We start from the raw sequence: 16,571 nt of genomic DNA on the forward strand, positions 1-16,571 counted from the left end.
TCAAAATTGAAAATCTCGTTTTTACTTCATTCGATACTCTGCTACTGCAGCTTGCTCATCATGTACCTAAATGTATACCTCAAATATCTTTTATTTCATAATGACAAGACTCCAGCAGACATGGCAGATGCGAAACAGATCAGAATTCCTAAAAGAAAAGTTGCTATATTACTTTCTTACAGTGGAAAAGGTTACATGGGAATGCAAAGGTATGTGAACATTTTGTACACATCATGTAATCTACCAGAGCTTTTGCTAAGGGTGGTAAGCAGGTAAATTCTGCCTGAGTTCCCCTGTCTACCAATGTTCTTGTTAAGGGCAGTAAGTAGGTAAAATCTGCCTGAGTTGCCCTGTCTACCAATGTTCTTGTTAAGGGTGGTAAGTAGGTAAGATCTGCCTGAGTTCCCCTGTCTACTAATGTTCTTGTTAAGGGTGATAATTAGGTAAAATCTGCCTGAGTTCCCCTGTCTACCAATGTTCTTGTTAAGGGCAGTAAGTAGGTAAAATCTGCCTGAGTTGCCCTGTCTACCAATGTTCTTGTTAAGGGCAGTAAGTAGGTAAAATCTCCCTCTGTTCCCAAGTCATATTACCAGCCTGAGAGTTCCTACTGTGTTCTTGTTATGGGTCATAAGTAGGTAAAATCTACCTGATTTCCCCTGTCATTTTATAGGGGAAATAGCCAAATTTTGTTGTCGTGGGTCAAAATGAGACATTTCTTGTGCATCACCACATAGTGAGAGATAGGGGAACACCAAATCTTGGTGTGTCACTAGAAATTGTGTGCATCACGGGCTCAACAAATTGGCTTAAGTTGTCCCTACCAATGTTCTTGTTGTGGATGGTAAGTAGATAAAATCTACATGAGTTCCCCAGTCAATTTACTGGTGTTCTCCACCACAATTATGATAGTGTATTAGAAACCACAAATTGTGACCTGATTTCAACTTGGTATATTTACTACAGAAACAAAGGCGTACGAACCATTGAAGAAGACCTGTTATCAGCCCTTGTAGCAATTGGAGCCATCCCACAGGATCATGCTAATACGCCACAGAAAATGCAGTTCCAACGATGTGCCAGAACAGATAAGGGAGTGTCAGCAGCTAGACAAATTGTCTCCTTGAAAATGTTATTAATAGAAAATGGTGTTGAAAAAATAAACCATCACTTACCACCAGCTATCAGAGTCATCAGTGAGTAGAACTTATGTCACATAATTTGTATTTTAAGAATCAAACAGTAGATATGTCAAGTCAGATTTCAGAATCTATTAGTTGAATTTGTTGTAGGCATGTATAGATTCAATTGGAAAGTGCACTTTTAACATGAACATTTCAACTTGCTAATACCTATGAATAGCTATAACATTTGTTTTGATAAGAAAAGATAAACACAAACTGTTAATTAATTATTGAGGTATGTTGTAGAATATATAAATAGGCAGGGCTCGAAATTAGCAGTAGTCTCTCAATTGACTACCAGTTTTTCCAAAATGACTACCAAGTTCGAAAACTGGTAGTCATCCTTGACTACCACGAAAATCCTGGGGACGCCAACCCACTGTATGCATGGAAGGCCTGCTGACAAGTTGGTGATGTAGTGTGAGCGCTGGACTCTAAAGCTACATGTGATTAGATATGGCTGGCATGTTTGATATTGCTTACTTTGTAAGTTTGTAGTCAATAACAATTGCTTGGTAAAATGAACAAAATACATGTAGCTTATACAGTATGTGATGTTACAAACGTCATAACGTCTACTCAAATGCAACACTCTATTGATTTCATGACTGTTCATTGTCTTTTTCATGTCACACAGTGTCACTGTGTGATATTTACTTACTATGATACTAGTATGATATTACATGTAGTATTTTAGGACAGGTCAAATGTTTGCATAATATGAATGTCACTAATTTCATGAAAAAAAACTTGGGTGTTATCAGAACGTTTATTACTTAATGTTTTGTTTATGCCTAAATTATTAAATGCTGAAAAAAAGAATGACGACCAAATCTTCCCTGTTGACTACCAGTTTTAAAAAGTGGTAGTCAAAGTGACTACCAACTAAAAAAGTTAATTTCAAGCCCTGATAGGTGATCCATTTATCTTAATAATACCAAATTGAATATAATCACCCTGTAATAGGAATAGTGTAAACATTGGACAATGTATAGACAAAATGGACAATGGAAGACAATGAAAATGTACTGGCAGTCTAGGGAAATAACATATTGTATTGACCTTCTTAGATAAACACTGGAAGTCTACATGAAATAAAATATTGTATTGACCTTCAGATAAACACTGGAAGTCTACATGAAATAAAACATTGTATTGACCTTCAGATAAATACTGGAAGTCTACATGAAATAAAACATTGTATTGACCTTCTCAGATAAATACTGGAAGTCTACATGAAATAAAATATTGTATTGGCCTTCTTAGATAAATACTGGAAGTCTACATGAAATAAAACATTTTATTGGCCTTCTTAGATAAATACTGGAAGTCTACATGAAATAACATATTGTATTGGCCTTCTTAGATAAATACTGGAAGTCTACATGAAATAAAACATTTTATTGGCCTTCTTAGATAAACACTGGAAGTCTACATGAAATAAAACATTGTATTGACCTTCAGATAAACACTGGAAGTCTACATGAAATAAAACATTGCATTGACCTTCAGATAAACACTGGAAGTCTACATGAAATAAAACATTGCATTGACCTTCAGATAAACACTGGAAGTCTACATGAAATAAAACATTGCATTGACCTTCAGATAAACACTGGAAGTCTACATGAAATAAAACATTGCATTGATCTTCAGATAAACACTGGAAGTCTACATGAAATAAAACATTGCATTGATCTTCAGATAAATACTGGAAGTCTACATGAAATAAAATATTGTATTGACCTTCTTAGATAAATACTGGAAGTCTACATGAAATAAAATATTGTATTGGCCTTCTTAGATAAATACTGGAAGTCTACATGAAATAAAACATTGTATTGACCTTAGATAAATACTGGAAGTCTACATGAAATAAAACATTGTATTGGCCTTCTTAGATAAATACTGGAAGTCTACATGAAATAAAATATTGTATTGACCTTCTTAGATAAACACTGGAAGTCTACATGAAATAAAACATTGTATTGACCTTCTTAGATAAATACTGGAAGTCTACATGAAATAAAACATTGTATTGGCCTTCTTAGATAAATACTGGAAGTCTACATGAAATAAAACATTGCATTGGCCTTCTTAGATAAATACTGGAAGTCTACATGAAATAAAACATTGTATTGGCCTTCTCAGATAAATACTGGAAGTCTACATGAAATAAAACATTGTATTGGCCTTCTCAGATAAATACTGGAAGTCTACATGAAATAAAACATTGTATTGACCTTCTTAGATAAATACTGGAAGTCTACATGAAATAAAACATTGTATTGGCCTTCTTAGATAAATACTGGAAGTCTACATGAAATAAAACATTCCATGACATACACTGTGTACGTTGATGTACAGTCAGAAATAAAACCAATATTTTCACTGTTGGCTATGCAAATGAGATAAATTGAGATAAAATAGAAGATCCTAATGCAAAACCAATCCCTGATCATGGGATTCTTGTATCTGATAAGAAAACAATGAGAGATATACTGCATGTGATTCTTCTATCTTTCTGAGACAGTGTAAATATTAAGGTAGATATTAAAAATGTGTTTTTCTTTATTTATCTACAAGCATATAAACGAACAACGGGTGGATTTAACTCAAAGAATGCGTGCAGTCATAGAACATATTCCTACATGGTACCAACATTTGCTTTTGCTCCAAAAGAACAGTTTACATCAGAGAAATACAGAATAACAGGTGAGAAAAAAGATGAGCGATAAGCCCAGTAAACCTCTTGTGATTAACTCAAAGGATTGTCAAGATCAACTTGTAGTGTTTTGAGGTAGGTATAGAACTCCGAGATTCCTACTTGCTTTCTTATCGAGTAACTCATTGATAGCCATATTTGCCACAATGAATAAAGTCAATCCCAAGTGGTTTTAACAATCATGGGTTCCAACTTCCATGACTCTTGTGTAATTGTCCAATCGCCGAGATTGATTGACAGATGCCATTGACCAATCAGTGAGTGTAATTCTGCCATGTGCACTTGCATGTGTCATAGCCTATGACAAACAAAGCAATCTGTCATAGCTTATCGATCAGCGTGGAGCGTGTATTCAATGCTGAAGGACCTTGACCTTACCATCAGTTGTCTTACATAATCTTTGTTTACAAACATTGAAATTATCATGACATACTGGTATAATAAACACGATCACTATCCCGAAGTGTAGAGAAGTTAAATCTTATTTTTACACTTTCTGAAGCCAAAAACTATCGACAATGTTGACCTGCTTGATCAAGAAGATGGACTGCCATTACGTGCATTTGTTTTGAGGTATGTATGTTGATATATTACTGTGAGTCAAACTATTTCATCGATCTACTCATAAAATATCAATTTTTCAGCCCAAACTGCCTCTGATTAGTGCTTAATCTTGTCGGTCATGGTGGCCGAATTAAATGTTGGCCATACCATGCAAGATATTGCCATAGTTTCCTTCATACAGACGTGCATATACATGTATATCATGACTTGTATGTGTAATATCATGGTTACAAACCAGTCATACTGGCAAATAATATATGAAAGGGGTAAAATAACACGGGTTTCTAGGATCGTGTAAGTCCACACATCACAAAACATTCTTTGGGTATACCCAGTGCTTTGTGTACGTGTGCCACATTTTAGACTCAAGTAAGACTTCATGTAAATTTTGACATCTAAATGCTAAAACATTCCTCGCGCAAAAAGTTTGGCCTGCAGAAATCCATTGTCGACAGTCAAACTTGTAGGAGTACGAGTGTATGCAGTGAATGGTTCGGTCTGTGTTTGAACCGTACTATATCCATGGTTTGACTGGCAAGCACGATCAACCTTCAGGAGGTTAAAATTACTGTGAAAATGAAATTTTACTGGATATGTGCAAGGACATAGTTTGGTAACAGCAATGAACATCCTATCTGCATTCTTTTTATACTAGCCTTCTGCATGTTGCCCTTTGAAAGAAAGTCTCACTGTGTGCATTTGTGACCTTTTGACGGGAATGACACACAAGGGTGACCTTCAGGCTTCATGCGACTTTATTTATTGTTCACATTTTATATTCATTTCTCCCCATTTATATATGTACTCTTTGGTCTCAGGAATCACAGCAACAATGTGATATATTTGAATTGTGAAAGTATATATATATAATTATGTAATGTTGTTGGGCCTACACATTCAAGCATTTTAGTATTACCATTTTATTTTGACTGTTTATACTGTTACCTCTTTGACAAATTTCTATCTCAATTAGTAAATCCTGTTTGCTTTAATGAATCCAGATTCAAAACAAAAATGTCAAGCTAGCATCAAGATTGCAACTGGATATCAATTTGTAGATATCACTGACATGGCTCAAAATCAAAGTTTATATTGTTACAATATTTACATCACTACTTGTCCATGTTTCCCATTTCATTTTCAGTAATTTTTTTATTGAAATAAGCGAAGTAACAAATAATGTGATAAATTTCTTCTGCAACAACCACCCCAAAAAATATATGAGTAAATAAATGTAAATAAATAAACAATAAAACAAACTGTAGATGGTTTGTACATGGGGCAAGTATTTAGACTTGTATAGTAGTGGCCTATTTTAATTTCTACAACTGGTACAGACATAGTGTAATCATTTCTACAACTGGTACAGACATAGTGTAATCATTTCTACAACTGGTACAGACATAGTGTAATCATTTCTACAACTGGTACAGACATAGTGTAATCATTTCTACAACTGGTACAGACATAGTGTAATCATTTCTACAACTGGTACAGACATAGTGTAATCATTTCTACAACTGGTACAGACATAGTGTAATCATTTCTACAACTGGTACAGACATAGTGTAATCATTTCTACAACTGGTACAGACATAGTGTAATCATTTCTACAACTGGTACAGACATAGTGTAATCATTTCTACAACTGGTACAGACATAGTGTAATCATTTCTACAACTGGTACAGACATAGTGTAATAATTTCTTCAACTGGTACAGACATAGTGTAATAATTTCTACAACTGGTACAGACATAGTGTAATCATTTCTACAACTGGTACAGACATAGTGTAATAATTTCTACAACTGGTACAGACATAGTGTAATAATTTCTACAACTGGTACAGACATAGTGTAATAATTTCTACAACTGGTACAAACATAGTGTAATAATTTCTACAACTGGTACAGACATAGTGTAATAATTTCTTCAACTGGTACAGACATAGTGTAATAATTTCTACAACTGGTACAGATGTAGTGTAATAATTTCTACAACTGGTACAGACATAGTGTAATAATTTAGTCAACTGGTACAGACATAGTGTAATAATTTAGTCATGCACACTTGTACAGTAGTGGCCTATTTTAATTTCTACAACTGGTACAGACATAGTGTAATAATTTCTTCAACTGGTACAGACATAGTGTAATAATTTAGTCAACTGGTACAGACATAGTGTAATAATTTCTTCAACTGGTACAGACATAGTGTAATAATTTCTACAACTGGTACAGACATAGTGTAATAATTTCTACAACTGGTACAGACATAGTGTAATAATTTCTACAACTGGTACAGACATAGTGTAATAATTTCTACAACTGGTACAGACATAGTGTAATAATTTCTACAACTGGTACAGACATAGTGTAATAATTTCTACAACTGGTACAGACATAGTGTAATAATTTCTACAACTAGTACAGACATAGTGTAATAATTTAGTCATGCAAAAGTTGACCTTAACCAGAAATTAAGGTATGATAGAGAATAATTCTTATAAAGTGATAACCCTTTGTAGTAACACTTTAGCAATATGTCAGACATACTTCATTCAGATTGTCAGGAAAATATTACAAATAACTAGATATGTATATCTCATTGTTGTGAAAATAAATCAAAATTTTAAAAAAAGAACGTTTGTTTTCAATATTTTCAGAAGTGTTCAAATTTGATACAGATACATTTCCTTTCTTCACATTCCTTGAATGACTTGTGTGTTGATAATCCGTCTAACACCTAATGGTGACCTCAGCCTAGCTACCCACTGCTGTCATAGCAACTTGACAACAGTCAACTCATTTTTTAGAAAGAACATCTCCACAAGCAATGCTTCAGTTGATTGATGCCTTGAACATTAGATACAGAAGTTCTGTCTGTAAAAGAACAAAAAAGTATATGAAACATGAATATTAATATGTTATCTACTTTCATATATTTTCAGGAGTGGTTTCTAGTGGATATGTTGGCTAGCAGAGTAATAAAGTAACATGGAAATGTGTTTAAATTTGAAATCCACTGACTATTAATTAAAAAGGAGATCCTATATTGTTTCTGATTTAATATTTAGGATGAAGTTTACAGCTGATGAATTACATGGCTTGAGTATCAAAAATATTCTACAAGCTACATGAAAACTTCTTTCATAATTTGCTACACCATTTTCTGGACAGTATTAACAATTTCTTTGAACCCTCTTTTGTGTTTATTAGCTCCGCTGTCAGCAAAAGCTGAAAGCGTAGCTTTAGGTATAGGTGTATATTAAGGTATAGAGTATAGGTGAATCATTGGTGTCCGTCAACTTTTTATATTTTCATCATCTTCTCCGAAAGTGACAGTCAGAATTCTTCGATATTTGGTGTGCATGTTCCCTGGGGGGGGGGGGGGGGGGGGGGGGGGGGGCAGCTGCCCCCCTGAGACTTTGGAAAAAAGAAAGAAAAAAGCTACTTTTTGAATACATAGCGATGCTATTAAAATCTTTAATTACGTGATGATTCCTAGCATGCACGATTTAAATGGATATTTCACTAAAGTGACTGTACACTGCTGACTCCTGGCTAATATGTATCTTATATCGCTATTGTACCCTGGCTTAACTTTGAATAAAAATGTGTCCAGTTAAAATTGTAACTTTTTGCAGCAAATTAAAAATTCTTTGTGCGGGAAAGTATAAAAGAAGTGCGCACATGCACTGTGCATTTTCCGTGAGTAACAGTAGTCTTGAAAGTCTCTTTCATTTGAAGATAGCAAGTCGGAATTATAATGTCAGCGAGTGAAAAAAAAAAAAAAACGGAAAAAGTCGTTCAACGTGAGGTCGCCTGCTATGCTGCATGCAGTGACTCCAAAGATGCGCTCGATCTCATTTACATCTTGTTCCTTAAATATTAAAACATTTCATACTGATAAAATGGCAGATCTCTTCTTGGAATATTCGGTGGCCTTGAAAAACTATTAAACTAGGTACGCAGTTTAAGATCCACTATTTGAAGATATTTCTTTCAATAATTGTGTTCGACATTGTCTTTGGTTAAAATGTTGTTTGACACAATTATCTCATTGCACACTGACACTAGCGTTATTCCGCAATTCGTTTTTAAGCGATAATTCAAGTTGCTATGGAAAGAATGGCCTTGAATTTGTTAACAGAGCTGTACCTTCGACATCAAAATCCAAACTTCAATTTCCATTATAATGAAAATAACAAGGAGAATTCACTGAGTTAACCTTTGATTCCGACATAAAGGAGGCCATAACAGTTTTGGGAGTTGGATAAAGAAAATGATTATTTTGTTGTGTTACTTATTTGAGAAAGCACCATCCATTTTTTTTTACTTTGAATGTGACATCTTTTCGGCAACTACTTTGAAAGATACGACATTAGGCCAGAAAAAATGAAAAATGCTGTTTAACCTACCCATGTGATGGGCAATATATCCTCATGCGGGCTTCACATTTTTTTTTTCAAAATTAAGGATATTTCTTTATATTTTCTGAATAGTACATGTAACAATATACTAACAATATACATTTGAGTCTATTCCAAATAATATAATATCTTATACAGTGGTTTACTTGGCTCTGATGTTGCATACACGCATGAATTGAGATTAAATATCCAATGTGCACTAAAAAGAATTGAACAAAAGTTTATGACCATTGGGCCATCAAAAGTCTGAAAGTCTTGAAATGTTTTGCTCTTTATTCAGGATTTTTTGGAACCAAATTAAACTTCAGGAGAAGTCATTTACCATGTGCACATCCGCACAATTGTTTCAATTCTGGTATTTTATTATGTCTATGGTTTGATATTTTATGCTTCTAAATGGCCTCCTACACTGTCTTATTTTCATTTTTTTCACCTTTGCAGTTGTCTCCTTCCAATGCATCATTGTACCATATGATTTTATATCTTCACATGACATTCACAAGCCATTAGCGGTCCAAGTGCAACAAACCCGCGGGCTTGCCTGGCGAAAACGGGTGTCATAAAAGTTGTTTGCATCTCTAAAGCTGTTTGTAGCGTTACTTATAATAGCCTAATAAATTGATAACAACTGATATAAGACGGAGATAAGGTTTGCCTCAATTGCAGTCCATGCAGACGGCCGAATAGAGGTTTTACAGCTGTTTACTTGTGTTATGTAAGAGCCCATCATCACATGTGTAAATATTGGTACTCTTTGATAACAAGTCAACTTGCTTGGGTAATGGCTTGTCCCAGTAATGACTGTAGTGTAGGTGACAGAAGGGGTGGCTAAAATAATGCTTATTGGCGGGGCTTAACATTTTTTGAGAAGAGAGGGTCAGAGGAACTACACAGTTTGTTAGTCCCCACGGACGAAGTCCGGAACGGGGACTTATGGATTGGGTTCCGTCTGTCCCTCCGTCCGTCCGTGCATCCGTCCGTCCGTCCGTCCGTCCGTCCGTCCGCAGCTGTTTCTTGGAGATGCCTGAACCGATTTTTTTCAAACTTGGTACAGGGGCAACATACTATGGCATACATATGCACGTCAATTTGTTTAATGATACGATCCAATATGGCTGCCTAGCAACCATTTTGTTTGCGAATTTTCCCTGTCTAAAGCCATAACTCAGACATGCTTGAACAGATCTCATTCAAAGTTGGTATTAGGACAGTGTTCTATGACATACATGTGTATATCCATTTTCGTCGTTATACGATCCAATATGGCTGCCTGGCAGCCATTTTGTTTGTGAATTTTCCATGTCCAAAGCCATAACTCAGACATGCTTAAACAGATCTCATTCAAAGTTGGTATTAGGACAGTGTTCTATGACATACATGTGCATATCCATTTTCGTTGTGATACGATCCAATATGGCTGCCTGGCAGCCATTTTGTTTGCACCCCTTCTACATAATCAGCCAGTCCGCAATACCCTTATTTGCATACAATCTATCCTCCAGATAGTGACCGTTACACTTTGAATGGCTGCTCACGGGCCTTATTTTTCGGTATTTTCAACTTGCCGTAACTTTCACTAGAGTCCCCCATTTTAGATACTGAAAACGCCTAAACCTCAACTGACATCTCTTCTTTCCTGCCAGCAAAATAAATTTTGGCATTACATTTTGGAATACTGATTTTCCGACGAATTCGGGACGCATACTTTCGACCCGGTTTTTCGCTCATAGTTTCCTCAATACGGACCGGAAAGTTTACAAATTTCACAAAAAGGTGGATTTTTATGTATTTTAAATAACCATGGCAAGTAAATTTAGTAGGATCGTTGTGTAACGGTCTGGACCGTTCAAGAATTTTCAGTAGAAAACAGCTGATTTGACCCGAAAGTTGACGCTGGCCTTGTTTGATCGGGCAATTTTCCACAGCCAGCAGCAACGCGGGAGTTCTTGGTATTCACTAAAATCATACTTCAGACCCAATATAAAACTTTGATGTTTTCAGATAACATGTAACTTGTGATTAATTCTATATTGTCGTGCAATTTGGAGTGACAGTGAACTAGAATGAAGACAACTTGTGTAAGCAAGGCAAGGCATGCCTAGGCCATAGAGGCGTGCAGGTGAAGTTAAGAGCAGTACGTACAGTGAATCGACCAAACTTTGTTTATTGGCCGACAGTTTACATGTAAACACAGATAACTAGTGTTAGTTATCTGTGATGTAAACGACATGAACATGTCTTGCCATTTCCAAAATGCAAATATTTGGCAAGTAAAAATAATTAAAATAATTACAACTTTAATTTGGCTTCAGACTTTGCATTATGTTTTGCGTATCTTTCCCCGTTTTACATGTAAATCCGAAAAGGTTCTCTCTAGTCATGTCAGTGATCATACCGGGGCTGCTTTGAGTACGAGCGAGGTGAAGCATGTTGAGGTATTTTGTTGAGAATTATAAATATTGCGAAATGTCAAGTACAAGGTTTAAATACAATGGAATGATGAAAAAAAATTGGCCGAGTCTGCTGACAGGTGCCGGTCACAAGACTCTCCGTAAATTTAAATATTAGATGATGTTATATTGTCTACTACAAGTTGAATGTTGTTGACAATTAAGCTTATGGACAGTGTTTTTGGTAAATTTGTTAGAAAATTGAAATTCGAATTGCCTCAAAATTATTTTAGATCCCTAGTTTATTTCATTCATTATTAAAATTTTCCAGGGTTAAAGCTGTAAGACACTGGAATTATTTATAGCCAACCTCAAAAATCCTTTGTGTGTGTGTGTGTGTGTGTGTGTGTGTGTGTGTGTGTGTGTGTGTGCGCGCGCGCGCGCGCATTTCCCAGTCATTATTTTTCTGAGATTTTGTGTAATTTTCATAACAGTAAATTTTTTTATAAAATGGTGACTATGGTATAAAAGTACAATACATTACCAACTTTCTGTGTAAAATGTGTTTTATAGTGAGACATCATATGAAACCACTAACCACTTTATTACATCGCTACCAAAATAAAAACTAAAAAGAACAGCGGAGCTATTCTGACCGATAGGTCTCTTGTAAATATTACAAGCCATCAAAGACAAAAACATGAGACTTATTACTCTGCCATTTTGAGGACATTTTATATTTGGTGTTAGTTAATTAAATCACTTGATGGACAGTGAGTTATCAATCATGTAATAAATCAGAGATAGTAAAAGTACCAGGTCAATTACTATCTACAAATTCTAGCCTATAGCTGTTTTTTCATTCATTCTCTATTGCTAATTTTTTTTCAAATAAATATCTGGGCTTTACTGGCCCACAGTTTATATGGGGTCACTTGGCCTGTTTCACTTTTGTCAGTGTGGTGTGCCCTGGGGGTGTGCCTGTAATGAATGATTACTTGTAAATGACTTTCAGACAAAGAAATATCCATTCCTGGACAGCTACAACTTGTTTAGTGCCACAGTGTTAAAACTGACCAGGCAAGTTGGAAGTAAATAATATACAAATAGGAAAATAATAAATGGATAAAATGAGGAAGTATTTGTTGCTTCGCTGAACTTCAGAAAGAAAAGAATGGTTTTCTTTATTATCATAAGTTATTGTTATGATTATGATTATCAGATATTGATAGTCTAAGAGTATCTGACAGTAATAATCTGCAAAATGATAACTGCTCTTTTTGAGGTCAACTGAAATGAGTGTCTATTTGTTTAAAAGTCTAATAAGTGTTTCTTGGTTTCACTGTGCAATGTTCAAGAGATGGAAATAGAATTTAGAAATGGTTCGTTACACTGAGTTACGTTGTTGTGCGAATTAAGTGTATGATTAATTGATGGTGAAAATATGGTTATTGAGTTTTGCTCTTATAACTGTCATAACGCGACCGAATAATATTATTATGAAATTTAAGGGTTTTTTTTGTGTTCCCCAGTTTGCCTATGCCCCCCACTGTACACCACACGTACATCAACAAATTACACACTGTGCAGGGATGCTTTATTTTTTGATACATTGTATTCTATAACTTATCAGTTGAATAAGTGACCTCTCATATCATAAAATACTATAAATTGCATTTCTACTTTTTGCATTTTGTTTCTATTGATGTGATAAAATTGTGGTTGGTATGTAACACCACTAAAGATAAAAATCAAACCTTTTTTTTCTCCTGCGAAACAAACCTGTTATTAGTGAATAATGTACATGATATCATAGAGATGCAATACTGAATCATGTTAACATACATTTATAGTTCAAATCTGATGGTTTATCTTTGTCACCCATTGAATTTATTGTAAAACAAATAGTACTGTTATGAAATGTGAAAATCAAATGAAAACACCAGTGAAAGAAAGAAATATGCAGCCATCTTTACAGGAACTGGACAGCTATGATGAAAAATTCTACTCAACATGCATCTGCCATCTGGTTTCTCAGACTTCAACTGACTTTGATAAAATTTGGTGAATTTTGACACTACCACAAATAAAATAAATTGTTTCCATCAATGTATCTACCGTAGGAAAGCCTATGATACAACATCTTTGCCTTGGTGGCAGTGGAATGACAAAGAACTCTCAAACTTTGAGTACCGGTAGTATTTTTCGGCGATTGCCACATTGGATGCAATGTTTTGCCTGCGATAAACTATGTAAAATGTGCGAAGTTGACTTAGAAGCAACGGTAACTAAGGTGGGCATGGCTACAGTGCTCAGGATGATCGGTCAATTAACTCTCCATTCATGTCGGGCAAATTCCCCAGTCATGTAAATCTGTAGAACCACTTCTGAAGAAGTCAGGACTTGACAGTTATAGTTTTAAAAAACAACTATAGACCTGTTTTTAATTTGGCATATATTTCCAAGCTGATCGAAAAACAACATTGATTCAAATTAATTCATACATGTGTTAAATGATCTGTATGCCAAGTGTCAGTCTGCCAACCAGGAGGGTCACAGAACAGAAACTGTACTCCTTCCAGTGTAGAATGACAATCTGTATGCCAAGTGTCATTCTGCCAACCAGGAGGGTCACAGAACAGAAACTGTTCTCCTTCCAGTGTAGAATGACAATCTGTATGCCAAGTGTCAGTCTGCCAACCAGGAGGGTCACAGAACAGAAACTGTACTCCTTCCAGTGTAGAATGATGTATTGTGTTCTCTCACAATGATCTTGTTCTTGTACTACTTGATCTTTCTGCTGCTTTCGACACCATTTACCATGCTATTTTATTGCATACATGTAGATTGCATGGTGTTTCATTAGAGTGGATTTGCTTTTATTTGCAGGGAAGAACACAGCAAATGTGTGTTGGGTCGGTGGTGTTTAGAACATTGTGGTGTGCCTCACGGCTCTTTGTTCTTGGACCAGTGTTATTCAATTTTTACATGGCACCTCTTGACGACATCATACATGTAATTCACCATGGTTTAAATTATATGTTGTATGCTGATGATTCCCAGCTGAATATCGCTTGTACCCGTGATTGCACTCCCAGAGAAAATGTGTTGAGGAAATTCAACAGTGGATGGCATGATAACATGCTGACACTAAATGATGGTAAAATTGAGGTGGTGAGGTTCTCCTCGAAGTTATGTTTTTGGGCCCACCACACACTTGTGATTTGTGGGCCCACCACACACTTGTGATTTGTGGGCCCAGTACACACTTGTGATTTGTGGGCCTACCACACACTTGTGATTTGTGGGCCTACCACACACTTGTGATTTGTGGGCCCACCACACACTTGTGATTTGTGGGCCCACCACACACTTTTGATTTGTGGGCCTACCACACTCTTGTGATTTGCAGGTTGGGGGAAGTCAGTGTTTATTCTTCTCCAGCAGTTTAATGACCTTTGTGTCATTCTGGATGCATGACCACTCATATTATGAGTCTATAAACATCTTTGAATTGTTTGCTCTGTAGTGCATATTAGGCAAAATTTGTAATCTTCTCGATCAGAGTTCAACAGAAAAATTGGTTGATGCATTTGGCTTGACTGTGGCAACAGGCAATCTACCGGATTACATACCAATAGGGAATGATGATAATTTACCAATCAAACCCCGACACACAAATCATGTGACACAACTGTTAATGAATACGGCAGATTTCTATTAGAAATGTGTAAATGTACAGATATGGTCATTGCAAATGGTAAATTGTTTAAAGACCATCGCAGTGGAGGTTTTACATTTATTACAGAACAAGGCAGTCGTGTAGTAGATTATGTTCTGTTGTCATGTGACACTATAGCTCTAATGACAGATCTTTATGTAGGCTGGTAATAGGACTGTATCTGATCACCAACCTGTTGTCTTTAATTTGCCACTACCAATCAAATTAAAGACGAGAAGGCCAAACATCGAAAATGCAACTGTCCCAGAAACTTCACCAACACTCAGCTACACTGGTAATGGGACAACAAGTGGCGAGAAGCAAAGACTAAAACAAAATCAGCACTAAAGATACATAAACATAAATACTCACTCAATGTACTGACACATTTAACTACTTTAAAGATGGAAAACAGAAAGAATTAGCGGCGCCGATTCTGCAAATGACACTAATTCTAAACTTTTTTGGTCTTTGTTGAGACCATTTAAACTGTGAGCATAATTTGAATGTGTGTGTGTGTGTGTGTGTGTGTGTTCATTAGTCCCCGCCAGACGAAGTCCGGGACGGGGACTTATGGATTGGGTTCCGTCTGTTCGTGCATGCGTGAGTCCGTCCGTCCGTCCGTCCGTCCGTCCGTCCGTCCGCAGCCGTTTCTTGGCGATGCCTGGACCGATTTTTTTCAAACTTGGTACAGGGGCAACATACAATGGCATACATATGCACGTCAATTCGTTTTCATGATACGATCCAATATGGCCGCCTAGCAGCCATTTTGTTTGCAAATTTTCCCTGTCTAAAGCCATAACTCAGACATGCTTGAACAGATCTCATTCAAAGTTGGTATTAGGACAGTGTTCTATGACATACATGTGCATATTCATTGTTGTCATGATACGATCCAATATGGCCGCCAAGCAGCCATTTTGTTTGTGAATTTTCCATGTCCAAAGCCATAACTCAGACATGCTTGAACAGATCTCATTCAAAGTTGGTGGTAGGACAGTGTTCTATGACATACATGTGCATATTCATTGTTGTCATGATACGATCCAATATGGCCGCCAAGCAGCCATTTTGTTTGCGAATTTTCCATGTCCAAAGCCATAACTCAGACATGCTTGAACATATCTCATTCAAAGTTGGTATTAGGACAGTGTTCTATGACATACATGTGCATATTCATTGTTGTCATGATACGATCCAATATGGCCGCCTAGCAGCCATTTTGTTTGTGAATTTTCCATGTCCAAAGCCATAACTCAGACATGCTTGAACATATCTCATTCAAAGTTGGTATTAGGACAGTGTTTTATGACATACATGTGCATATCCATTTTCATCATGATACGATCCAATATGGCTGCCTGGCAGCCATTTTGTTTGCAAATTTTCCATGTCCAAAGCCATAACTCAGACATGCTTGAACAGATCTCATTCAAAGTTGGTATTGGGACAGTGTTCTATGACATACATGTGCATATTGATTGTTGTTGTGATACGATCCAATATGGCCGCCAGGCAGCCATTTTGTTTGCGATTGTTCTATGTCCAAAGCCAT

At 36.1% G+C, this 16,571-nt stretch overlaps 1 protein-coding gene across 1 annotated transcript in view; it reads left to right on the top strand.

Annotated features, from left to right (window-relative positions):
- LOC144437306 (pseudouridylate synthase 1 homolog) overlaps positions 1-16,571 on the top strand; it is a 37,723-nt gene that overhangs the window by 2,931 nt on the left and 18,221 nt on the right. The window contains exons 3-5 of the mRNA XM_078126230.1: positions 109-209; positions 964-1,193; positions 3,768-3,896. Of these exons, the coding sequence (XP_077982356.1) occupies positions 109-209; positions 964-1,193; positions 3,768-3,896 (460 nt within the window). The remainder of the gene's footprint in view (positions 1-108; positions 210-963; positions 1,194-3,767; positions 3,897-16,571) is intronic.

Source organism: Glandiceps talaboti, chromosome 7 (genome assembly GCF_964340395.1).
Source record: "Glandiceps talaboti chromosome 7, keGlaTala1.1, whole genome shotgun sequence".
Taxonomy (NCBI): Eukaryota; Metazoa; Hemichordata; class Enteropneusta; family Spengelidae; genus Glandiceps; species Glandiceps talaboti.